This window comes from Lynx rufus, unplaced genomic scaffold (genome assembly GCF_022079265.1).
Source record: "Lynx rufus isolate CCGP_SWC_20201006 ecotype Redwood Valley unplaced genomic scaffold, mLynRuf1.p SCAF_7, whole genome shotgun sequence".
Taxonomy (NCBI): domain Eukaryota; kingdom Metazoa; phylum Chordata; class Mammalia; order Carnivora; family Felidae; genus Lynx; species Lynx rufus.
In genome coordinates, this window is record NW_025814889.1 from 134,845,879 (window position 1) to 134,873,281 (window position 27,403).

A 27,403-nucleotide genomic window follows, 5' to 3' on the forward strand; every position below is an offset into this window, starting at 1 on the left:
CTAGGACCACGCTGGCAGCCGCTGTACAGCAGCCTCTTGTGCTCACCAGCTCTGGCCCCACTGCTCCTGACAGCTCCCTCTCTTTTGGGGAAAGGAGGAGCCCCACGTATCTGCCTCCCTAGACCCTGAGGCCTTGTCAAGTCTCAGAGTGTTGGGAAGAGCACGTACATGCAGAGTCCTTCTTTCTTCCATGTATCAGGAGAAAGGGCATGTGGATGCATGGGATATTAGTTTCATTTTTATGATAACGATCATAGCTTAGTGGAAGAGTCACAAAATTTAGAATTAGGAGACCTGCCCTGGCTCTGCTGCCAGACTGCTGTGGGGCATTCTCCATTCTCACCTTCCACTTGGTCCTAAGTCCACTGCACCAGCAGGACAGACTTAACTTGACTTCCAGCATGGCACCCTGCTTTCATTCTTTCATCTTCCAAAGAATCTCCACCCGCTGCTGGAAGGATCTGTCTGAAAACCCAAGTCTTATCATCCTAACACCCTTGCCTTCAGCCATAGTCCCCAAACATCAGTCTGTGGGGCACTGTCAGACAGGGATGAAGTTTCCTCTGATCTGTGGTGAAATGTGGAAAATAAGGATAATATAGGGAATTTTCTATAAAGTTTCTATAAAGTCTAAAAGACATCTAAAGCACTGATGTCTTTTCCTCTCATACTCTTTTGGTATTAAAATACTCTTTTTTTTTTTTTTAAATGTTTATTTTTTTTAAGAGCGAGAGAGACAGAGTGTGAGCAGGGGAGGGACAGAGGGAGAGGGAGACACAGAATCTGAAACAGGCTCCAGGCTCCAAGCTGTCAGCACAGAGCCCGACGTGGGGTTCGAACTCACGGAACATGAGATCGTGACCTGAGCCCAAGTCGGACGCTTAACCGATGAGCCACCCAGGCGCCCCTAAAATACTCTTTCTTTTCTGAAACAGATTTCATAAGAATCTGTCCTCAGGATAAAATTCAAATTCTTTACTCAGCATTCAAGGTTTTTCACACTCTAGCTACTAATTATGTCACACAGTTCTGCAACTCCTGACACTCCACATCTATTCACTGCTGAGTCAGTCAGACTAAACTCATTGCTGCACCTAAAACATGTCCTCTTGTGCCTCTGGGCCTCTGAACACCTTTCGTCCGTGCCCAGGATTCTCCGCTCTCACTTTTCTGCCTGTTTTCTGCTCACCTTCCACAGTTCCCTCCTTTTCAAGCCTGCCCTCCCCACCCCAGGTGGTATGAGTTATACACTCCTCCATACTTGAACATGGTACTTGATCATGTCTCCTATAATTGTCTGTCTCCTTGTCTGTCTTTTCCCAGCTACCAGCTCCTGGAAACACAGCCTGTGTGTCACACCTTGGCCTAGAGTAGCCACTCTGAAATTTGTCAGTGAATGAAGGAATGTATCCATTCTTTACACATGTTACCTTTAGTTTCTCGGCAGGCTGAAAGCTACAGAAAGGAAGAGGAAACTGATTTCCTTTCATCCTGCATGTACCCTGCTACTCTCTGCCCTGTACCCTCTTCATGTAGTAGGTACTCATGTGCTCACTACCTGCTTTCCTGTGTTCTCTGTGTGGTGTTCTCCCGCATGTTCCCTGCCCAGAACTCTCTGCAGTGTCTGCGTTCCTGCAGCATGGGCTGCCCGAGATTCGCAGCAGGAGCCCTGAAAGCCTTGCCTTCCTGTCAGATCGCCAGTATGTGGAGGGAATTGCTCGCCAGAGACAGTACTGCATCCTGCTCCTCTTCTACCTGGCCTACATCCATGAGGACAGGTCAGTGTTTGATGCTGGGGGCTGGCAGTGTGTCCTGGGACCCACATCTGCAGCCCAATTCAGTTCAATAAGTATTCACAGAGGCATCCACTCCAAGCCTGGCCCTGGGTATTGGGGACACAGATAAGTGAGAAACGGGTTATATTCCTGAGGCGCTCATACACTGGAGAGGGGTTAAGGCAGGAGGGTAGTCACAGTGCTGAGAGCAGAGGCCTAAAATGCGAATGAGAACTTTTTAGTATCCTTGAAAGTATTGTTTGTGCACAGAAAAAAATTTTAGTGGTTTACTTTGGTTTTAAGAATTACGCAATTTATTAAAAATTTAAAATCAAAGGAGACTAGTGTAAAAAATAATTAAGTGTAAAAAATAATTTTATTGAGGTTAAATTTACATAACATAAAATTAACATTAAAATAATTTTTTTAACATTTGTTTATTTTTGAGAGACAGAGCGTGAGTGGGGGAGGGGCAGAGAGAGGGAAGACACAGAATCCAAAGCAGGCTCCAGGCTCTGAGCTGTCAGCACAGAGCCTGACGTGGGGCCCGAACCCATAAACCGTGAGATCATGACCTGAGCCGAAGTCAGACACTCAACTGATTGAGCCAGCCCGGCACCCCTAAAACTAACCATTTTAAAGTGAACAGTTTGATGGCATTTAGTATATTCACAGTATTGTGCAACCACCACCTCTCTCTAGTTCCAAAAGCATTTTCATCACTCCAAAGTAAAATCTCATACCCATTAAGCATTCATTCCCCGTTCCTTCTGCTCAGCTCCTGGCACCAACAATCTGTGTTCTGTCTCTATGGATTTATCTGTTCTGAACATTTCCTATAGATGGATCATTCAATAGATGACCTTTTGTGCCTGGCTTCTTCCACTTAGCATAATGTTTTTGAGATTCATCCAGTTAGCATAATATTTATAGCATGTGTCAGTACTTCATTATTTTTCATGTGGCTTATGCAGATGTTCTAGCGTCATGTATTAAAAACACTGTTTTAGGGGTGCCTGGGTGGCTCAGTCGGTTGAGCGACCGACTTTGGCTCAGGTCATGATCTCACGGTTTGTGAGTTTGAGCCCCGCATCAGGCTCTGTGCTGACAGCTCAGAGCCTGGAGCCTGCTTCGGATTCTGTGTCTCCCTCTCTCTCAGCCCCTCCCCCACTCATGCTCTGTCTCTGTCTCAGAAATGAATAAACATTAAAAAAAAATTTAAAAAAAAAACGCACTGTTTTTTCCTGTAATGAATTATCTTGACACCCTCACTGAAAATCACTTGGCCCCTTGTGATTTTTAAAAATTGAGATATAATTGACATGTAGTATATTAATTTCAATTTTTTTTAACGTTTATTTATTTTTGAGACAGAGAGAGACAGAGCATGAACGGGGGAGGGTCAGAGAGAGGGAAACACAGAATCTGAAACAGGCTCCAGGCTCTGAGCTGTCAGCAGAGAGCCCGACGCGGGGCTCGAACTCATGGACCGCGAGATCATGACCAGAGCCGAAGTCGGCCGCTTAACCGACTGAGCCACCCAGGCACCCCTATAATATATTAATTTCAAATATACAATGTAATGATTGGATATTTATATATATTTCAAAATGATCATCACATTAAGTTTAGTTAATATCCATCACCACATGTAGTTGTAATTTTTTTTCTTATGTTGAGAACTTTTAAGATTTGTTCTCTTAGCAACTTTTATTTATTCATTTTTAATGTTTATTTATTTTTGACAGAGAGAGAGAGAGAGTGAGTGAGCGAGCATGAGTGGGGGAGGGGCAGAGAGAGAGGGAGACGCAGAATCCGAAGCAGGCTCCAGGCTCTGAGCTGTCAGCACAGAGCCTGACATGGGGCTCGAACTCACAGACCGCAAGATCATGACCTGAGCTGAAGTTGGATGCTCAACCGACTGAGCCACCCAGGCGCCCCTTGGCAACTTTTAAATGTTCAGTGTACTATTAACAACTGTAGTCACCATTCTGTACATTATACCCCCAATGTCTATTTATTTTGTAACAGGAAGTTTGTACCCTTTGCCCCCCTTTTCCCATTTTGCTCACTCTCAACCCCTCACTTCTGGCAACCACCAATCTGTTCTATGAGTTTGGTTTTTTGTTTTTGTTTTTTTTTAAGATTCCACATGTAAGTAAAATCATACAGTATTTTTCTTTCTCTATTTGACTTATTTCACTTAGCCTAGTGCCTTCAGGGTCAATCCATTTTGTTTGCAAGATTCCTTTCTTTTTTTATGGCTGAACAGTATTCCATTGTGTGTATATACATACCACATTTTCTTTTTTGTACGTTTATTTATTTATTTTGAGAGAGAGAGCAAGTGCAGAGGAGGGGCAGAGAGAAGGAGAAAGAGAGAGAGAGAGAATCCCAAGCTGTCAGCACAGAGCCTGATGTGGGGCTTGAACCCACAAACCATGAGATCATAACTTGAGCCAAAATCAAGAGTTGGACACTTAACCAACTGAGCCACCCAGGCACCCCACTTAGGTTTTATCCATGTGTTGACTATAGTAAATAATGCTGCAGTGAACATGGGAGCGGTACAGATATCTTTTGAGTTTGCATAAATACCCAGAAGTGGAATTGCTGGATCTATTTTTAATTTTTTGAGGAAATTCCATTCTCTTTTCCATAGTGGCTGTGGCAATTTACATTCCTACCAATAGTGCACAAATGTTGCCTTTTCTCAACATCCTTGCCAGCACTTGTTTTTTCTTGTCTTTTTGATAATAGCCATTTAACAGGTGTGAGAATGTACCTCATTGTGGTTTTGATTTACATTTCCTTGCTAATCAGTGATGTTGAGCATTTTTTCATGTACCTGTTGGCCATCTGTATGCGTTCTTTGGAAAATGTCTCTTCAGATCCTATGCCCATTTTTAATTGGATTTTTTTTTGCTATTGAATTGTGTGAGTTCTTTATTTTGCATATTCATTTTTTTATCAGATATATATATGATTTGCAAAGATTTTTTTCCCATTCAGTGGGCTGCCTTTTCATTTTGTTGATGGCTTCCTTTGCTGTACAGAAGCTTTTTAGTTTGAAATAGTCCCATTTGTTTAATTTTACTTTTGGTATAAGATCTAAAAATGTCCTCACCAAGACCGATGTCAAGTAAATTACTGCCTGTGTTTTCTTCTAGAAGTTTTATGGTTTCAGCTGTTAACATTCATGTCTTTAATCCATGTTGAGTCAATTTTTGTGTGTGGTATAAAATAGTGGTCCGCTTTTATTTTTTTGCATGTCACTGTTCAGTTTTCCCAACACCATTTACTGAAACAAACATATGCTGATTTTTTTTTCAATATACAGAATGGGATATTATATAAGGTCTTCCACTTGCCTTTTAACCTAACAATATATCTTGGACCTCTTTTCATGTTAGTACATGTATTAGTAGATTTACCTCATACTTTTGGTAGCTGTATAGTATTTATATTATGGCTATTATCCATTTTATTTTTATTTAAAAAAAATTTTTTTTTCAACGTTTTTATTTATTTTTGGGACAGAGAGAGACAGAGCATGAACAGGGGAGGGGCAGAGAGAGAGGGAGACACAGAATCGGAAACAGGCTCCAGACTCTGAGCCATCAGCCCAGAGCCCGACGCGGGGCTCGAACTCACGGACCGCGAGATCGTGACCTGGCTGAAGTCGGACGCTTAACCGACTGCGCCACCCAGGCGCCCCTTATTTTTATTTTTAATTAAAAATTTTTTCAGTTCATTTTTTGAGGGGGGGGGCAGGAGCAGAGAGAGAGCGAGAGAGAGAATCCCAAGCAGGCTCCACGCTGTCAGCACAGAGCCTGATATAGGGCTTGAACTCAGGAAACTGGGAGGTCATGACCTGAGCTGAAACCAAAAGTTGGATGCTTAACTGACTGAGCCACCCAGGTGCCCCTTTTATTTTTTAAATAAAAATTCTATTTTGGAATAATTATAGATTTATAGGAAAGTTGCAAAGAATACAGAGAGTTTTTCACTAATTTTCTCCTAATGTTAACATAACTATGATAAATTTATCAAACCAAGACACCAACCTTGGTACATTGGTAATTTTTCCATTTTTTTTTTAATTGTAGTAAAATACACAAACATAAAATTTGCATCTTAACCATTTTTAGTGTACTGTTCATGGGTATTAAGTACATTAATGTTGTTGTACTACCATCACCACCATTCATCTCCAGAACTATTTGCATCTTGCAGAAGCAAAATTCTATACCTATTGAACAGTAACTCTCCATTTCCCTTTCCCCAGTCCCTGGAAACCACTATTCTACTTTCTGTCCCAATGATTTAGACTACTCTAAGTACTTCGTATAAGTGGAATCATGTAGTATGTCTTTTTTGTGACAGGCTTATTTCACTTAACACAATGTCCTTAAGATTCATCCATCCTATAGCATGTCAAAATTTCTTTCCTTTTTTATGCTGAATAATGCTTCATTGTATGTATATACCACATTTTGCTTATGGATTTGTCCGTCAGTGGATACTTGGATTGCTTCCACCTTTTGGCTATTGTGAATAATGCTGCTGTGAACATGGGTGTACAAATATCTCTTTGAGACGCTGTTTTCAATTCTTTTGCGTATATATCTAGATTGTTGGATCATCTGGTAGTTCTGTTTTTAATTTTTTGAGGAAATGCCATTCTCTTTTTCATAGTGGCTATACTATTTTACATTCCCATCAACAGTACACAAGGGTTCTGATTTTACCTCACAGTTTTGATTTGCGTTTCCCTAATGATTAGTGATGTTGAGCATCCTTCCATCTACTTAATGACCATTTATATATCTTCTTTGGAGAAATGTCTGTTCAAGAAGTCCTTCGCCCATTTTTTATAGCTTTTTCTTTTTAACATTTGTTCATTTATTTAGAGAGAGAGAGCATGTGCTCCCATGCAAGGGAGAGCAGGAGGGGCAGAGAGAGAGAAAATCCTAAACAGGCTCTGCTTGGGATTCACAGAGCCTCTGTGTCAGCAGAGAGCCCAACGTGGGGCTTGATCTTATGAACCATGAGATCATGACCTAAGCTGAAATCAAGAGTCAGACGCTTAACTGATTGAGCCACCCAGGCTCCCCTATGCCTTTTATATTTTACAAAAAAAAAAGTCAGTCCCCTTCTCATCTCCATCTCCCTTGCATGTACAAACATAGATGTCTCCTTCCCCAGAAAGTAGCCCATTGAACACACAAATGTTCAATGATAAAGAACAGTGGACTGGTTGCCAAAACAGGGACTCCTAAACCCCAGTAGTAGCATCCTTCTCTTTAACAGTACTAGTCCTGGCAGATGCTTTGCCTCCTAGGTGTGAGTGAGAAGTCTTTGGCCCCTAGACAGCCTTGTACAAAGCATAGAACCATGTGCTGTACGTATATGACAATGCTTTGTAAGTATATACAGCATGCTCTTTGTGCAAGGTGTCCTGAGGCTGTGGACATGCTAGAGCAGAAGGACAGAAGGCAGAGGGAGAATATGGCAAGACAGGACGTGTCAAGGCAGGACAGCCATTTATTTATTTTTCACTCAGACTCTCCTTGGTTGACAGGTTTGTCTCAGAGGCAGAATTATTTGTGGCCGTGCAAAGCTTCCTCCTGTCTCTGCAGGACCAGGATGAGCGCCCTCCGCTGACGGTCATCAGAGCCTCCATCTATCTGCTTGCAATCTGCCAGGACAAAGACGATGCATTAGATGAGGTATGGACCAAAATGCCTGGGACTCTTCCTCCTCCTGCTGCACCTCCTTACATCATGGCTCCTTGAGACCATGATGATATATATAGAGAGAAAGTAGGTGGAAGAGAGAAAGAGGGAGGGAGGGAGGGAGTCTTGGTGGAATGGAACAGGGTAGGGGGTTGACACATTCAGAGCCTATATAATTTAGCTAATTGTCTCAACAGTCCTGAGAGGCAGAGATTATTATTTCCATTTTTTACAGGTAAGAACATCAAGACTTGGGTTAAAGTAACTTTCTCTAAGTCACACAATTAATTGATGGGGATGCCAGGACTCCAATTTAGACTCCCAAGGCTCTTTTATTAGTACCACCTCTGGTTTGAGCAGGACAAGAGAGAGATGTGAGGTATATCCTTCTGTTAACAGTTTATTAAACAAAGTGGTTTTCTGGGACCCGATCATTGTTAATCAGGCTGACCTTGGATCACTTTGATGGTGGTTGTGTGTATGCAAGTTTTTTCTTTTCAGATTCTTTTTTTTTAAATTTTTTTAATTTTTGAAAGAGAAAGAGACAGAGGGTGAGCAGGGGAGGGGCAGAGAGAGAGGAAGACACAGAATCTGAAGCAGTCTTCAGGCTCTGAGCCATCAGCACAGAGCCCGACACGGGGCTTGAGCCCATGAACCACGAGATCATGACCTGAGCCAAGGCTGGATGCTTAACTGACTAAGCCACCCGGGTGCCCCCTGTTTCCAGATTCTTTATAAATTCTTGTGGATCAAGGACTATGTCTAATCGATCGCTAAATCTCTCCCCTCTTTCATTAAAGATTGCTTTTACTTGTTAGATATGGACACTTCAGCCTCAACCTAAGGATACCCTTTCTTCACTGACAAGTAATTTTGCCTCTTTTTTGAAGTTTTTTTTTTTTAATTTAACTAGTCTCTATATCCAACATGGGGCTCAAACTCATGACCCCAAGATCAAGAGCCACGTGTTCCTCTGACCGAGCCAGCCAGGTGCTCCATAATTTTGCTTCTTTTTGATTACCTTTGGGATGAACATGATGTAAGAAGACCTGGTTTAATTTGGATAGAAGCAGAAAGTTGTAGTGGAAGTGCATGAGTTTTCAAGTAAGTAGATCTAGAGATACAATATCCCATTGTCTCTTTTATTGTGATATTTGAAGCCATTGGTGATCATTGCCTACAATTAATTCATTAGAGATTGTGAAATAACAATATCCTAATTCTGTCATTCAACCTTTATTTATTTATTTATTTAAAATGTTTATTTATTTTGAGAGAGAGGGAGAGAGTGCGAGTGGGGGAGGGGCAAAGAGAGATGGAGACAGAGTCCCAGGCAGGCTCTGCACTGTGAGCACAGAGTCCAATGAGGGGCTCAATCCCATGAACCATGAGATCATGACCTGAGTCAAAATCAGGAATTGGATGCTTAACTGAGCCACCCAGGCTTCCCTCATCAACTACTCAGTTACTCTGAATGGGAGATTGTATAGGAAGCATAGGTAGAAGGTTTGATTCTTTCCTTTTAGTTACAGCTTAAAAAGAGGAATTGGTTGCCTAGTATTCCTCAAAGGTGACCAAAGAGATTTTTTTTAGTGTCATTATGAACTCATGGATTTAAAAATATTTGATGTGTTCAATCCACTGGAGTTATTTATCTTTTGAAGCTCAAATTGTCCTGTCTTTGGTCAGTGGGAGCCTATTCAGGGTAGCTCCTGAGTCCTTTTGATAACCCTAGTAGTCTGTGACAGCATTTGGGTTTTCTACTATGACAAGATGCTTTAGGCTTGTATACACTTCCTGCTCTCCCATATGCTTTTGAACCTGCCCCAGTTAGGTTTTCACCCTTAGCACATCTCTGAAAATGCACTTATCAAAGTCACCAGTAACAGATACATGACTAAAGCCAGTAGTCAGTATTTAGTCATCGCCTTACTTGACCTATCAACAGCATCCTTTCTTTGAACCATTGCCTTTACTTGGCATCTAGAATGCTGTGTACTCCTGATTTTCCTCCTACCTCTCTGGCAGTTCTGTCTCAGTGTCTTTTGCTGATTTTCTCGTTATCTCCCTGATTTCTAAGTGTTGTAGTTCCCCAGGGCTCAGTCTTTGATAGCTTTGCTTTTCTCTCTAAATTTGTTTCTTTGGTGATCTCATATAGTCCCATGGTTTGGTTCATGGCTGAATTAAAAGGGGTGACTCTGGACAATAGACCAAAAGGGTACAAGGTAGAAGTGCAGAAACTAGTTAGGAGGCTACAGCAATAATGTAGACAAGAGATAGTAGAGGAGAAGCAGCAGCTTCTGAATATTTTGAAACAGGAGCCAATAGAATTTCTTGATCGATGGATCAGTGTGAGGTGTAAGAATAAGAGAAAATAAAAGGATGTTTCCTAAGATTTTATTTCTGATGGGGTTCAAAGAATTGCTATATTGAAGAGGAAGTGAGCTGGAAAGACAGGGGTGGTGGTGGTAAAGTGGGATGCTTGAATTGGGATTATTGAGGAGCGTACAGTTCTTGGTAATGACAAGGCCTAGGGGCATGACCATGGGGATGAATGGCTGAGGCAAATGGAGGAGATTAGAAGGCAGAAAGAGAATTTAGAGGCCATGATTTTGGAACTAGGGAGATGGGAACAAAAATAGCTTCAACTTGAAAGATTGTAGGCTAGGCAGGTTTTTGGATGAGGATCAAAACAACAAGGTGACGGGAATATTCAAGAAAGAGGCACAGGACAAGGAATTTGCTGATAACTGTGAGTTCTAGAGGACACTGTGGAAAGGTTTTGGGAGCTGGGAAAGAGTGAGAGATGGGAACAGAAAAGGGAATGTTTTGAGCCATATAAGATGATCTGGAAATTCTGGGCTTCCTGAGGTGACTAATGTAAACAGGAGAAAAGAACACGATGGGAATAGCCCTGATGGCTTCAAGATTAATACTGGTAGTAATATTAGATTTGTTGGGGGGGGGGGGTGTCTCTCTTCACATCTACCAGTGGTGGTGTGGAAACTTAGTAGCTCATGGAACTCCAGGTTTTGCCTCTTAGGTGTGAACCCATAAATGATGTATGACATTGTTTTGCATGTTTAAAAATTTTATATAAATATCTAAATGGCAACATATAATCACAGCTTGGTTTTTAAACTCAACTCTGTTCTTCTATTTTTATGTATTAGGGTTTTTTATTGTGGTAAAATACACAAACAAAATCTATCATCTCAACAATTTTTAGTGTACAGTTCAGTGGCATTAAGTACACTGGCATTGTTGTACAACTACTACCATCAATCATGTCCAGGACTCTTTCATTCTGTAAAGCTGAAACTCCATACTCGTTAAATAATAACTCCCCAATGTGGCTTGACCACTTGATATGTGTCAGGTGCCATGGGGGCTCCTGTCAGGATTGGAGTGAATCAAACACATCCCTCCTTCAGGAAGCACCAGTTTGGCAGGAGAGACAAAAAGATCCTCTCCAGGTAGGCACTAACAGCAACAAGTGCTCTCCTGGAGCTGGAGGACTGGTGAAGAGCTATAAAAACACACAGAGAAAGAGACTGTATTGGATTATGGCATCAGGAGAGGCTTTATTGAGAGAATTAAGATACAGAAATGGGAAGTTTCCCAGTCTGTCCCTTCAAGGAAGAAAGTCTAGTTTAGCATGCCTTCACTAAGTCATTTAAGAGAGAGTGGAGAGAAGCTGGAAAGGTAGACTCAAGTCTTTAATGACATGCTAAAAAACGAAATTAAGAAAACAATTCCATTTACAATAGCATCAATAAATAAAATACATTGGAATACATTTAGCAAAAGAAGTACACTTCTGATCACTGAATGTTATAAAGCCTCATTGAAAGAAATTAAAGAAGACCTAAGTAATTAGAAAGACATCCCGTGGGGCACCTGGGTGGCTCAGTTGGTTGAGCGTCTGACTCTTGATTTCAGCTCAGGTTCTGATCTCATGGTTTGTGAGTTCGAGCCCCACTCTGGGCTCTGTGCTCACAACACGGAGTCGACTTGGGATTCTGTCTCCCTCTTTCTCTGTCCCTGTCCCAGTAGTTCTCTATCTCTCTCTCTCTCAAAATAAATAAATAAACATAAAAAAAAAAGACATCCCATGTTCATGAATCAGAAGACTTAACAAATAGAAGATAAAAAACTTCTGGGATGTAATGTACAACATACTGACTACAGCTAACAGTTCTGTTTTGTATATTTGGAAGTTGCTAGAAGAGTAGAGCTTAAAAATTCTAATCCCAGTGAAAAAGATTTTATAACTATGTGAGGTGACGGAGGTTAGCCAAACTTATGGTGATCATTTCACAATATATACACGTATCTAATCCTTATGTCGTATACTGTAAACGTACACAATGTTATGTGGCAGCTATATCTCAATAAAACTGGGGAAATAAGAAGACTTAATAGTGTTCAAATGACAGTACTCCCCAAGTTGATCTGTAGTTTCAATACAATCCCAATCAAAATCCCAGTTGCCTCTGCTTCCCTCTCTCCCTCCCTTCCTTCTTGGTGAAATGGACAGGCTAACCCTAAAATTCATATGGAAATTCAAGGGACCCAAAATAACCAAAAACATCTTGAAAAAGACTAAAGGTGGAGGGTTCACACTTCTGGATTTCAAACTTCCTACAAAACTAGAGCAATCAAAGGAGACGCTGTAGACCCGGGACTGGGTGCAGCTTGGAGGCGATGAATAACAAGTCTTCAAGTCTGCAATAGAAAATGGCCTACGTTGAAAAAAAAAAAGGTAAAGAAACAGAATGGAAAGAGTAAAAAAGTAGAAGAGGCAGAGCCTGAAGAATTTATTGTGGAAAGAGTACAGGAGCAACATGTAGTGAATGGGGAGGTGGAGTATTTCCTGAGGTGGAAGGGGGGGTTCACAGATGTTGACGATACTTGGGAACCTGAAGAAAATTTAGACTCTCCAGAGTTAATTGAAGCAGTTCTTAGTTCTCAAAAGGCTGGTAAAGAAAAAGATGGCACAAAAAGAAAATCTGTATCTGACAGTGGATGTGATGGTAGCAACTCGGAGAAGAAAAGAGATGCTGTGAATAGACCACGAGGCTTTGCCAGGAGGTCTTGATCCTGAACGAAGAATTGGTGCCACAGACAGCAGTGGAGAATTCATGTTTCTTGTGAAATGGAAAGATAGGCAGACTCGGTGCTGGCAAAACAGGCAAACGTGAAATGTTCTCAAATTGTGATTGCTTTTTATGAAGAGAGAGTAACTCAGAATTCTTGTCCAGAAGCTGAAGCTCAGTAATTGTTTATGTTGCTTTTTGTATATATGTATATAGAATCTAGGCCTTGGTTCTTAGATTTATTAGTGTGAAGAAATAACATTCTAATGAAAATCCAGTCTGGTGTGTTTGTTTTGAAGTAGTATTGGGGGAGTTGTTGGGGTTCTTTACATGTATAGTACTGGTTACTTTGAACAAATAAAAGCTTTCTGTGGTTACTTCCTTTAGCAGAAAAGTATATTTGAGACCATGGTATATTATTCCCCTGCATTCAAGAATACTTTTTCTAGGGGTTTCTGGGTGGCTCAGTCGGTTAAGTGTCCAGCTTCATCTCAGGTCATGATATCATGGCTTATGGGTTCAAGCCCCACGTTGGGCTCTGTGCTGACAGCTCAGAACCTGGAGCCTGCTTTGGATTCTGTGTCTCCCTCTCTCTTTGCCCCTTCCTCACTCACATTCTGTCTCTCTCTCTCAAAAACAAATAAACTTTAAAATTTTTTGAAGAAATAATACTTTTTCTAGATGTTGGGGGAAATCTTCATGGTGGTTACTCAATTAGAATTTGTGTTTAACTCTCATATGACTAGGGACAATTCAGAGTTTTTTTGTTTTTGTTTTTTTTTTTTTTTTGTTTTTGGTTGGGGTTTTTTGTGTGTATACATAAAAACACATATGTAAATGATTTTCTTCTCTTTCTCTCATTCATTCATTTTTTTAAAACATTTACCAAAACAAAAATAGCATTTCATAACTATGTTTCTGGAATGTCATCATTTTCAGTGAAAGAAATAAGTCACTTAAAGTTAAATTGAAATTTTTCCTGGAGTGCCTGGGTGGCTCAGTAGTTTGGGAGTCAGACTTTGGCTCAGGTCATGATCTCATGGTTCTTGAGTTCAAGCCCCAATTGTGCTGCCACCTTGGAGCCTGGAGCCTGCTTCAGATTCTGTGTCTCCCTCTCTCTCTCTGCCCCTCCCCTGCTTGTACTCTGTCTCTCTTTCTTTTTCAAAAATAAATACATTTTTTAAAAAATTGAAAATTTCCCTAAAACCTTAACCTTTCAAATTTTGTAATTAATTGGACCGTTTAAATATAATGTAAACAATTTAAATTGAACAATTTAAAAGCAGCCATATCTGGGGTGCCTGGCTGGCTCAGTGGAAGAACACATGACTCTTGATATCAGGGTTGTGAGTTTGAACCCCACATGGGATGTAGAGATTACTTAAATAAATAAAGCAAAATAAAAAAGTAGCCATATCTATAGTTATATAAATGCAAGTTTATTTGCAAAGTAAAGGAAGGAAAGAAAAGGAAAATTTTATCACTACCAACAACCTCCCCACCCAAGTGAGAAAACTAGACAAGTCCTGGTGTGTTTTAATTAGTTAAGCAAAACTTGGTTAAATGGACATTTAAAGGCTCCTTCTAGGGGCACCTGGATGGCTCAGTTGGTTAAACATCTGACTTCAGCCCAGGTCATGATCTCGCGGTTTGTGGGTTCGAGCCTCATGTTGGACTCTGTGCTGACAGTGTGGAGTCTGGAGCCTGCTTCAGATTCTGTGTCTCCCTCTCTCTCTAACCCTCCCCCACTCATGCTCTGTCTCTCTCTCTCTCTCTCTCTCAAAAATAAATAAACATTTTGCAAAATTTAAAAAAAAATGCCTCCTTCTAGTGAGTCATTACTTTTCAAGAAGTTGAAATCCTGTGCTGTATTGACAAAAAAGGTCATGGTGCATGGAAATGTCTAAGACTTTGTTCATGGAAACTTGATCATAATCAGGTGGTTAGAGATGTTGGCAATTTAGGACCTGCTGAAATAAATGGGTGAACAAACTTCTGTGATCTAAATTCTTGACCTGCATGTTTTTTCTTTCTCCTAACTCATTCCTTACATGTAGGCTCAGTCTTCTCAATATTTGGGTTACTAGATCAGCAGAAGCCAGGAAAAGCAATAACTTTGTAGTAATGAGAATGTTATCCAATTGCATATTGTTTACTTTATTGTAAATACTGGTAAACGGTGGTCAATAAATGGTTTTATATTCCTTTAAAGAAAAAGCTAGAGGGGCGCCTGGGTGGCGCAGTCGGTTAAGCGTCCGACTTCAACCAGGTCACGATCTCGCGGTCTGTGAGTTCGAGCCCCGCGTCGGGCTCTGGGCTGATGGCTCAGAGCCTGGAGCCTGTTTCAGATTCTGTGTCTCCCTCTCTCTCTGCCCCTCCCCCGTTCATGCTCTGTCTCTCTCTGTCCCAAAAATAAATAAACATTGAAAAAAAAAAAAAAAAGAAAAGAAAAAGCTAGAGGGGCGCCTGTGTGGCTCAGTCAGTTAAGCATCCGACTCTTGATCTCAGCTCAAGTCTTGATCCCCGGGTTGTGAGTTCAAGCCCTGCACTGAACCTGCTTTGAAAAAAGAAAAAATAGAAAACTAGAGTAATCAAGACTGTGTTTCTGACATAAGGATAGGCATGTAATCAATGAAATAGAATTGACAGTCCAAAAATAAACCCATATATTTTTGATAAGGATGCCAAGACAACTCAAAGGGAGAAAGAACAGTCTTTTTAACAAATAGTACTAGGACAACTGCATATCCACATGCAGAAGAATGAAGTTGGACCCTTATCTCGTAGTATACACAAACATTAATTCAAAATAGATCAAAGAGCTAAATGAAACAGCCCACACTATAAACTATAAAACTCTTAGAATAACATATTAAGGATTGAATTTCATTATGTGTGCAATGGGAAGAGAGGTTTTTGAGGGTTAATAAATGATTCAACACACATGCCCCTTGGCCCCTCGGTGCCAGGTCCTATGACAGGTGCACAGATTAATCTGCATCAGTCTGTTTCCCCAAGCAGCTCAAGTTTCGTGTGGGAGGTAGACACGTCTGCTGATAATTACAGCACACCATGGTATCATTACAGAGCTGGGTTTCTCAGCCACAGTACTGTTAACACTTTGCATACCATAATTCTTTTCTGTGGGAGGTTGTCCTGTACATTGTAGGATATTTAGCGGCATCCTTGCTCTCTCCTACTAGATGCCAGTAACACTCCCTAAGTCAAGAAAATAAAAAAAATGTCTGTAGACATTTCCAAAACTGTCCTGGAAAACAAAATCACTCTCAGTTGAGAACCACTGTTACAAAGTAAGCACTGTGGGCTTTCTTCTCGCCGGAGAGCCCTGGTGTGAGCCAATGAAGATGTACTGGAGTACTGAGATGCCAAGTACATTTTTCCCAGTGATGTCTTGGCTATGTTTGTTGGGCTGTATTGAGTCCTCTGCAAGATTTATTTAGTCCCTTTCTTTCATTCTTTCTTTCTTTGTCTCCAGGCTGTGGTCAGTGCCATCAGAAAATTTTTAGAGGGCATCCCGGACCTGCACCTGGTTTATATCCACCATCCCCTCCTGCTCAGGTTTTTCCTGTTGTATCCAGAGCTGATGAGTAGATTTGGGCACCGTGTCCTGGAACTTTGGTTCTCCTGGGAAGAGAGCAGCTATGAGGAGCTGGATGATGTCTCCTCTGCTGGGCAGTCCCCACTTCCTGCCAGCTTAGCAGCCCTGTTCTACATGCTCAGAAGCAGCCCCAGCATCCTGCTCATTTTGCTAGTACGTGACCATTTGCTCATTTCTGCTTTCAGAGATGGTGGGCCCTTTCTTTCTGGCAGTTGGTTTACTGAAGTCAGGAGGCAGCTGCATGCTTCTACCTGTCTCTGGATTTATGGGTGTTTCCGTGGGAGTGGGAGATTCTTTTGCTGGCAGGTGCCTGATTTCTTTAAATCCGTACCCTTTCTAAGTCTGATCAAGGTTTGCTCATTGAGAGACATGTCCCTCTTTACTCTTCAGGGGACAGATCTATGAAATGCTGACTTCAGTCACCATTCCCTCTCACCTCTCTGTCTTCTCTCAAGCAGATTGTGCTAACAAGGACTTAATGTCAAAGGATACCCTTGGGGCATGTAGATGGAGATGTTTGATTATAGAGGGACATGGCCTCTTTTTTGCCATAATTCACAGGATAATGTTACATGTGCAACACACTCCCTCGGGCAAACCCAGAATTGTGAGAAACTCTAGTGCTTTTTCATGAATTAAGACATCCCTATAATTCCTATCAGGTATATCAGATAAGTCAGCTGTCTGTCTTCTGCAGTTTCTAATACACTAGCTTTAGCTCCCTCTATTCTTCTTTCGCTCAAGAAAGCACATTGGAAAATAAATTAATGGGAGTGACATTATTATAGAGGTAACTGCTGTAATTTATTATTTATTTAAAAAAGAAAATCATTTGCACCACTTTGTACTTGGTGAGTGATTTCTAGTGGCAGGTCCAAAACTGACTATAGCACGGCAGCATAGGAGACACTTCGTTTAAAACCACTGCCTTCAATTTCAGCTCACCTACTTACCTTTTCCTAGTCCAGGAAGACTGACACAGCCCGTTAGGGAAGAGTGGGGATTCCTTTGGTGTTTGTAATCATCAACAAACATGATTTATTGGAGTGTTTTTTATTGGATTGACTTTATTGGGGTGACTGTGGTGGAAATAGCACCTTCACGTTGTACACCTCACTTAGATACGTACATCTGTCCGTATTCACACACGCACGCATGCACACACTCCCCACTCGGAGTTGCACCTTCACCTTCCATCCCTCAGATCTGTCATCTTGTGAGATCACATGTGTTGGCTTGATAGGGGCTGCATTCATGCTTTGGCTGAAATTTTTCCTTGGAGGAAGAAGAAAGGAGAAAGAATGGGTTAAAAATAAAGCATCAGTTCATAGGGGAGGAAAGCAAGAGGCGTTCCAGGGAAAGTAGTAATGGACAGAGCTAAGATACTGGGTTTTCTTTGTGAGATGAAGCATTCAGGGTCGGTTTCTCACATAGACTAGGTATTTATAAATATTTGCTGACCCATTGAATTAAGGGTCTGGACAGATCTAAGTCAGTCTCTCTCTCTCTCTCTCTCAAAAAAGCAACTCTTCTGAGAAAGATGTTTATGGTATCTTATTTTTTTTCTTTTTAAATAAATGAAAAAAAGATTTAGAGAGATTTGCCATAGTTCACAAGAGTTGAGATTGAAACCTGGATTTTGACTCCCTATCTGATGTTCTTCGAGTAAACTGAGCAGACTGTCAGAACAAGAGAAAACAACCCTGATCCAGTGTTCCAACTAAAGGGGGAGCTGTTTATCTAAGCAGTGGGGATACAGGGAAGAACCGGACCTAGTGCCTGCTGCACAGGCCAGGGAGAGAATCAGACACAACAGACCACTAATACCTGTTCTAACGCTATGGCAGTAAAGGTCAGGCAGAGTGCTTGGGTTGTAGGGAGGGCAGAAAGGTGTCATAAATGCTGATCTGCAAAGGATTTGACAAGAGAGAGTGCTGAGGGACGACCCTGCCAGGCCAGCCCAGCAGCACGGACGTGCTTACTGTAATTCAGGGCCAGTGGTGAGTGGTCTGGTGTGGTTTCGGAGAATGGACGGTATGTCACAGGAGTTGAGGCTGGAGAAGGATAGGGAGGAGCAGAATTTTAGAGGTCTTGAGTTTAGTTGTTCACTTTTTCTTTTATCATACATTTAAACACATTTCTTTTGTCATACATTTTTATCATACATACATTGGTACTTATTAGGCAGTCACGTGCTGGTGAAGGCATTGGGGATACAAAGATAATTCCGATACAGTTGGTCCTTGCCCTTGAGGAAACCACAGATGCTTGTTTCATTCTCTCACCTTACAGGGACTTCCAAAGCATCATTGGAAGGAGAGAATCAAAGAATGGTGAGGCTAGAAAAAATCTCAGATCAGGACAATGGGCTGTGGGAGTGGTAGGAGAGTCTAAGCCCCTCTAGACTTACTCCTGGTTGCTCTCACTGGTCCCTGTCCTCCCAACCCTTTCTATATTCATGTTTTTCCTTCTATGGCCAACTCCTAGAAGTAGTTTTCTGCTTGCAAAATTGTCACTCTCACTTATTCCTCCGTCTTCTGACTTCTGCCCCCATTGCTACTTGAAACCACTCTTACCAGGATCGTCAACAATATTCTTGTGGCTAATTACAGTAGACTTTTTGGTTCTCCTCTTACATGACCTGTTATTATTTGATGGTTGTCCACTTCCTTTTTATTGACATACGCTTGGTTTTGGAAATACTAGCTCTCTTAATTTTTCTCCTACCTCTCTTGGTGCTTCTCCCAGTCTCTTTTGTTGCTTTCTCTCTGGCTAGTATCTGAAAATTGATGTTCCTCATGGCTTTGTCCTCAGCTTCCTTTTTACTCAGTGTTGTCTTCCTGGGCTGTGTCAATAATTCACATGGCCTCCTACTATATGCTGATGACTCAAATCTCTGCCTCCATCTGTGACCTCTCTCCTGAGCTCCAGACCCATAAAGTTAAGCATCTATTTGACATTTCTGTCTAAAATGGAGCTCATTATCTTCCTCACCCAAGTTTTTTCTCAGTGTGAGTCTTTCTAGGGTGAAGACCCTCCCTAGTTGAAGACTATCCTAGCCCACTAGCTTCAAGAAACATAAGTACTTAAAGGAAGCAAGCTTAAAAGAAAACAAATCTCAAGAGACCAAATCCTTAGAGAGACGCTGTCTCAGGCAAGCTGGAGCAGGTGCCCCATCCTTTGTTGTTGTGCCTAGTTCTTGTCCTTGAATGTGAACCACCCTCACCACCCCACCTTCCTGGGCAGAGAGGAGCCTTGTGCTTCACCAGGCCTAGAGCTCAACAGGAAAGATCTATCCCTTAGGGCTGGATGACACATACAGATCCAGGAAGGTGAAAGCTTTTCTGAGCTTCAGTTTCCTCATATGTAAAATGGAGATAACATGTGGGGGCACCTGGGGAGCTCAGTTGGTTAAATGTCCGGCTTGGTTTCAGCTCAGGGGATGATCTCACAGTTCTTGAGTTTGAGCCCCACATTGGGCTCTGTGCTGACAGCATGGAGCCTGGTTGGGATTTCTTTCCCTCTCTCTCTGCCCCTCCCCAACTTGCGCTCTCTCTCTCAAAAAATAAATATATATACATAATAAAAATTTTTTTTAATGGAGATAACATGTGGATATATAGGAATGATATGTGGAAAGAATATGTAAAGGCACTCTTGCTATCCTGTACACAGTAGCCTATGATTCCCTGATCATTGACTTACTCTGAATCAGAGAGAGAATGTTAATCTAGAGCAGCTTATTGAATTGCTCAAGGTCATATAACTAGTAAGGGTCATGACTATGGAACCTAAAGTTAATGAGTTTTTCACTAAATTGGATCCTAGAAACATCAGTGGTGAAAAAGAATAGCAAGGAACAACTTTGCTATCTGTTTATATATATAATTCTTACCATTTCTTCCCAGCTTCTAGCCACAGGAGGGAAAAAGAGTCTAAAAATATGTTGTTGGTACCAATTTCTGGTTTTGATATGGGTAATTAGCAGCTGAAAACAAAGCTGCTAATTGCCACTCTTATCAATGGGTGGTCTTTCATGTAGGTTGTTTAAATGTGAAAAACAGTGATATCACAGAAGCTCTGTTTGTTCCCTCCTTGGCCACCTCACCCTGGTTGATCCAGCTCCAGAAAAATCTGGACATCTCTGGGAGGAGAGACTGCAGAGTGGGCCATGTTCCACCCAGAGCCTTCCCACTGACCTCACAGTGGGGCGCACCCCTTCCCCTGGCATTCTCCACAGCCACTGGAGGCCGAGTAGCCCTCTTCCTTTTGGACTTTAACATTTTAACTCAGGGTTCTGAGGGACCAACTCTCTATTAGGCAGCCACGTGCTGGGGGAGGAGCAGGACCAGGACCAGGATCAGGTTTGGCCTTGGTCCCTGTGACCTTGGGCAAATCACACCCACTCTGGGCTTCAGCCTCATGCCCTGTAAAAATGGGTTGATGTAAATGAATTGAGATTCCTTCTTGCCCTCCTATGCTGTGATCCTCTCCTTCCAGAGATGTTTTCTGAGTCCCTACAAGGTGACAAAGATGAAGCCAACCTCATCCCTGTTCTTCATTAACTCAGAGTATAGTAGACTTTATAGAGCCACTGCTGTCCTAATAGGCAAACTATGTAATATGCCTGTTACCTCACTTGAAAAATTAGGTTAACACCTACTTGGAAGAGTTATTATGAAGATACAGATAATATATAAATAAACATACAGCTACAGTTTTAACACATCACAGTACCTGACATTATCAATCCCTAATTGAGCAATTGTTGATTTATAGTTGTTTCTCTGGCAGCTGTGGAAGTTTGTGAAGAGCCAAGCCTAGATGCCCATGTGCCACCCAGTGATTAGCACATCTGGAGTTGTCTGGCTGGGTGCCCTGTAGCCATGTCTCTCTGTGTGTGAGCTGTCCTCCCGAGAAAGGGAGTCTGTGTGTGACCCTGGATTCATAGCACCCAGCATGTTAGCCTGTCCAAAGGAATTGGCTTGTTTGAGCTGGTAGGTGCCAGGAGCCATCAGTAGAGTAGTCTCTGGTGTGGCTTCTGACTGGCTTTGTCTTTATCATATACTCATTAAAATAACTCTGAAAGCAAATAAAAAGCAATGTCCTTTCCCACCTTCTGAACCCAAGGCCTTTATAGCTTGCGGCAGAAATATAGCCAGATGCCATGGCAGAGAAGGGGCCTGACCTGGTCCTCGCTTCCCTTCCTGTACCCCGAATCTGTCCTAACCCATCCTTTCCCTGCCCTGTGACATCTCCATCCCCAACTCTCTTTTCCTCCCTTCACATCCTCTGTACTGAAGTAACCTCTTCTTGACCCTAAAACTTACATGTGTCAGAGACAGGGTTCCTGGAAAGTAGAAAGAGCTTTGGGCTTGGAGGTAGGAGATTAAATCTTAGCTATGCCATTTACTGGCTTATGTGACCTTTGGCACATCCAGTAGTTTCTCCGAGTCTCTGTTTCTTCCTATTTAGGATGGACCTATTCAACAGATTGGTACATAATAGGTGCCAAGTAAGTAAATGCTTCCTTCCCCAGGTTTTGTGACACTACTATCCTGGGTCCTTCCTCAGCCCCTGTCTTCTCAACTGTCTGCCTGTCCCCAACTGTGATGTCCTCTGAGCTCTGGATTCCTTCTCTCCTGCCTAGGATCTCATCTATTCCAGCCCAGTGGACACAGCCCGCAAAGTACTGATTGTCCTAAGGACCTTTTTGAGGAGGAATGAGGATGTCCAAGTGGGTGGTCTCATCCGAGGCCACTTCCTGCTGATCCTACAGCATCTACTGGTGGAACATGGGGCCTCTCCCTCAGGAGGTCAGTCTGCAGCTGTGGGGGGCATTTTTTGACCTGAAGCTCAGTTAGGAGTGGGCATCTCTGCCCTGATGAGGTCTGCTCCAGGAGACAGAATCAGAATTTTCTCTGAAAAAGAGAAGTCAGGCCAGTGTGGAATCAAGCTAAACTTTATCTCCTTCCTCTCATCAGAGAGTGAGTGCTCAACATATTTGTGGTGTGTGTGTGTGTGTGTGTGTGTGTGTGTGTGTGTGGTGTGAGAGTGTTTATGTTTAATGTTTCTGTGTGTTTAGCATAGGTGGGTGTATATGATGTATGCATGCATGTCCTCACCCTGTGAGTTTGTCATGTGCTCAGAGCTGTTTGTCACAAGAATGGTAGTCCCCAGTTGGGAAGAAGAAAGTGGGAAATATAGAGGAGGCCAGGGAGGCAGTGGGAGCCAGCAGGGGCTGGGAACGGGGTGGATCTCAAATGTGTTAGAAGCTGCCAGTGAAATCCAGAAGGATAGTTTCCAAATCTGGATTAGGACTCCTTGGAGTCAAGGAGGTTCGATGTTTGGTATGCTATGAAGACACTGAAAAGTTGAGATTGGTTTGTCTTTTCCTGTTTTTAAAAAGTTGAATTTTTGGGGCGCCTGGGTGGCTCAGTCGGTTGAGCGTCCGACTTCGGCCCAGGTCATGATCTCACATCCGTGAGTTCAAGCCCCGTGTCGGGCTCTGTGCTGACAGCTCGGAGCCTGGAGCCTGTTTCCGATTCTGTGTCTCCCTCTCTCTCTGGCCCTCCCGCATTCATGCGCTGTCTCTCTCTGTCTCAAAAATAAATAAATGTTAAAAAAATTTTTTTTTTAAATAAAATAAATAAAAAATTGAATTTTTAAATAAAATTTCCAAGCAAGTAAGAGGAAGTGGGAGGAGAGCTGTGGTTCACTAGATCCAGTGCTGACTGAGGATGGAAGTTTGGAGGTAGATTTAAGGGTATGTGGAAGAACTGAGTCCTTCCTCTTCAGGGAAGGATAAGCCACATCTAACTGATGATAATGCTTAAGAGCCATGAGATTTCATGGAAACATAGTTGAAAAAACGTGGGCACTAAACTCAGGTTTGGGTTCAAGTTCTGACCCTGCCACTAACTGACTGTGGGAGCTTAGAGAAGTTACTCAGCCTCTCTGGGCCTGTTTTTGTAACTGCAAAATAGAAATAACTATCCCTATTTCACAAGGGGGACCAAGTGAAATATTGAATTTCTGGTACCCAACCCAGAGTTGGCACTCAGTATGTCAGTTGCCCCTGTGCCCAAAGAAGGCAGGAAGTAGGGGTGAATCCCAACAAACATTTATAGTAGGGGATGTCTCTCTGACCTTGGGGTGATCTGAGTATCCTGACCAGCCCTCTTCCTTCTTCCTCACAGACTCGGGGAACCTACCGTTGCTACTGAGCCTCCTTTCTTTAGTGCAGCTGAAGAACAAATCAGAGCAAGAACTGGACAGCATGGCCATGAAGCTCCTTCACCAAGGTGCCTGAGGGCCCAGGGCTGGACCTCCTCCTTCATTCCATCATTCATCTCTTTGAAAGAAGCTAGTGGGTCACTCTGTTCCCGTGGGTTTCTTGCTAGGGGATCTTTTAGATCTTTCTTAGTTACACTCTGGGAGGGTTTAGGAATGAAACAAAAACAAAACCACAACACTGTGTGGCAGGCACAGCCCTGGAGTTGGGAACGCCTGGGTTTGTTCTCAGCCACTAGCTATGCCACCTTAGGTAGTCACCTAGCTTTAGGTTCCTCACAGGTAAAACAGTAGTACTTAGCTGATGTAGGGTTGAGATAAGGGATTGCTACATGTAGAATGCCATGCAATACTTGGCACACAGTAGGCCTCCAGTGGAGACTGTCTGTGGAGATTCACTTTTCCTGGCACGAGCTCAGTTCTCCACCCCACTCCACAACTGACTCAGGATCTGATGATTCAGTTCACAGTCCTCTAGGCCTCTTCCACCCATACCCAAACTTCATTAGGACTTTTCATTGTTCATTAATGCAGTTGCCACTTCATAAGCACCATCCTTAGAAGGTTTCTTGCGGAAAGATTGAAATTACTAGGGAAAAAATGGCATTTCTTCAGTACTATGGACTGTCAGGCACTCTGGCCACAGAGGGGGTTGGTTCTTTCCCTGCCTGGATCCCAGGCCTGATAGACTTAAAAAGGGCCTCTAGGCCTGATCTGATGCTGGTCATCCCAGCCTATCTGTCAGATCAAGGTAACACGCAGCTGGGAGGGAAAACTGCATATGATAAAATGAAACCAGTTGTCAAAGGGCCTCGGGAGGGGGCGGGGGTAACGACCTGAAACATACATGTGAAATGTAATATACATTTATATATAATCCTTGAGTACTTTAATTTGAGAGCATTGCAGGTAGAGGACAGAGTTGAGGAAGGGGCTGCTTGTCTGATTGACCATAAGCCAATTAGAAGTCTGTGTGGCTGTGTGATGTGGCTGCCAAAACAGCGAATGGAGACCTAGGTAGGTTTCATATTGAGGCGATAGGGGCAGGGGAGTAGAGTGGTGAATCCTAGGAGGAAAGGGATAATGTTCTATAGATGTCTATTCTACGGTGTAGTAACTGTTCTGATGAGGGCTGGGGGATCATGAAGAGGCATCTCATCTTGGTTTGAGAAGTTACAGAGGGCTTCATGGAGGAGGTGAACTTTGAGCTGAATCTTGATTGCTGAATAGGTGTTAAGGAGTTAGCCAGATGAGGGCGAAAGAGAGGGTGAAAGAGAGAATATGGCAAGTTCAGGGAATTGCATGTTGATGGTGGTGGAGTCCTCTGGGAAAGTGGTGAATGCCCCATTGCTGGAAGATTCCAGAGGCTGGATCTTCTTCCTGCTAGGGGTGGCAAGCTGGCCTAGATGACCTCTGCAGACTCTCATCATGGAGTCTGCTGGCATGAATGCTGTTATAGGATGCCTTTTGATCACCTAAACTTGTGCAGTCTGTTTTAACATGCAGCTATGGGCTGCTTGCCTGAATTTTTTTTTCAGATGGAAAGTGTGAACATGCCTTCAGGTTTGTTACTGTGTTTCTTTTCATTGGCTGTTATTACCAGGGACACTTACTTTGTGCTTGGTCCCTAAGACTGACAGACTGACATCTGAAATTAGCCAGTGGAAGGGCATTATCTGTGATAATTGTGAGTGCTGGTGCACATGAAAGCCATGGAGTGCTAGGTGATGGGGTTCCTGGGGACTCTCTTGCAGTGAGCAAGCTGTGTGGGAAGTGCAGCCCCGCTGATGTGGATATCCTGCAGCCCTCCTTCAACTTCCTGTATTGGAGCCTTCATCAGACCACACCAAGCAGTCAGAAAAGAGGTACCGGGGCCCAGGCTGAGATAGTGAAGAGGAAGGGTGCTGGGCAGTGTCTGTGGCCATTGCTGCCCTTAGTTTTTTTTTCTCTTATGGAAATATATAGGGGGAGATGTCTGGACCAGATAGCCATAAGATCCTTTCTGGTTCTGATAACCTGTGGTTCTGGAATGAAGTTGAAACCCTTAGAACCTCAAGCTGAGTCTTTTGTTCATTCACCGTGTGTGCATGAGGTCCCCATCATGTGCTAACCATGATGCTGGTGCTGAGCAGGGTCTCCTGTGTAACTCATGTGGCTCTCGCCCTGCCAAACTGTCTATAGCTGCCGCAGTGCTCCTTAGCAGCACGGCTCTGATAGAACTTCTGGAGAAGACTCTGGCTCTCACCTGGACAGAGGTAGACTCTCCCAGGACTGCACTCCTTTGCTCCGCCTGGCTGCTCGCTGCCTCCTTCTCTGCTCAGCAGCACGCTGGCAGTCTGCAGGTTAGTCTCTAAGCCCTGTGGCTTTGGGGCATGGGGTGGCACACAGAGGAGTGACAAAATTCCTGAGTTCTGGTCTCAGCCCTGTGGCTTATTAGCTGAGTGACCTTGGCAAGGTATTTAAATCTCTGAGCTTCAGTTTCCTTGCCTGCAAAATGGGGAAAAAACCAGGGTTGTCAGGTTGGTTTACATTAATTTATCACACATGGATCACCTACCTGCCAGGCTGTGTTCTAGGCACAGAGGAATAGGACGTAAATACAGCGTGTACCCCACACTTTGGAAACTTATATTGTACTCTTTAAGCAAAGCCTTGAAAAGAAAGTACAACTGTACCAGGCAAAGATAGCGGGGAAAGGCATTCAAGGTAAAGAGAGCAGTATGGGCAAAGACGGGAAGCCGCACAAATTTAGGACATAGTGTACATGTTTGGAGAGTGGTGAGTGACTGTGTGATTAGAATGTAGAGAGTGACTGTCAGATCGGACAGGAAGGCAGAAGCCAGCCTGTGGCCTTGTAGTACTGGATGGTAAGCTGTGAAATGCCAGACATGTATAAGCTGTTGTTGTGATTTTTGGAGAAGGTAATGCAGGGAACAGGGGAGCAGTGGACACACCAACAGATCACCTCCCTTCCTCTCAGTCCCTACCTGCCCCCCTATATAGGACCTTGTCATCATAGTGCCCTGAATGAGCTCCTTTGAGGGCTGCTCCACATTCTGGTGTCTCCTCTCTAAGCCTGGCTGCTCCTTATGGGTAGAAACATCTTCTAGCCTTGACATATCTTCTCACTGTGCCTAGCCCTGTGCCAGTCTAGTGCCAGGCACACACTCATTTGTGAAGCCATTTTTATTTTTATTTTTTTTTAATTTTTTAATGTTTATTTATTTTGAGAGAGAGACAGAGAGAGAGAGAGAGAGAAAGCAAACAGGGGAGGGACAGAGAGAGAGGGAGGCTGAATTCCAAGCAGGCCCTGAACTGTCAGCATGGAGCACCATACAGGGCTTGAACTCATGAACCATGAGATCATGATCTGGGCTGAAATCAAAAGTCAGACGCTTAACTGACTGAGCCACCCAGGAGCCCCTGAAGCCATTTTTAAAGTTTGGCCTCTAAGGTAGCAGCAAGCTCTGATAGATCTATTCTATAACTGGTCTTCTGGTTGTTGTCCATGGCGTTGAGGTAGGACAGGAAACTTTTCTCCCTTTCTTGGGCCCACCCTTACCCCTGCAGTCACTTCCCTGGGTGGTAGCCTACACCGTGTGCCTGGGTCTGCCCTGGTCCTCAGCTCACACCCAGCCAATTACCTACTAACCACCTCCTCTCTAAGTCCTTCCCACTGCCTTAGCTCAGGCCTGATGGTTTGTCCTTACCACTAATGTGGCCTCTTCAGTCTCCTGGCCCCTGGCCTGTCCCCTCCTCCATATCTTCTGTCCCTGCAGCCAGTCTGTCTGCCCTCCAGAGCCCACACTCCTCCAGCAGCCTTTCTGTTCTCCACATGGCCACTGAGACCTTGCTCACCTGGCCCCTCGGCAGCCTAAC

The 27,403-nt window shown here is 43.1% G+C and overlaps 1 protein-coding gene and 1 pseudogene across 1 annotated transcript in view; both read left to right on the plus strand.

Annotated features, from left to right (window-relative positions):
* Positions 1 to 27,403, plus strand: part of MEI1 (meiotic double-stranded break formation protein 1) — a 79,075-nt gene that overhangs the window by 36,084 nt on the left and 15,588 nt on the right. The window contains exons 18-24 of the mRNA XM_047067299.1: positions 1,610 to 1,778; positions 7,360 to 7,507; positions 16,109 to 16,384; positions 21,882 to 22,047; positions 23,431 to 23,535; positions 25,279 to 25,389; positions 25,706 to 25,866. Coding sequence (XP_046923255.1) covers positions 1,610 to 1,778; positions 7,360 to 7,507; positions 16,109 to 16,384; positions 21,882 to 22,047; positions 23,431 to 23,535; positions 25,279 to 25,389; positions 25,706 to 25,866 — 1,136 coding nt within the window. The remainder of the gene's footprint in view (positions 1 to 1,609; positions 1,779 to 7,359; positions 7,508 to 16,108; positions 16,385 to 21,881; positions 22,048 to 23,430; positions 23,536 to 25,278; positions 25,390 to 25,705; positions 25,867 to 27,403) is intronic.
* LOC124502587 (chromobox protein homolog 3-like) lies at positions 12,288 to 12,794 on the plus strand (annotated as a pseudogene).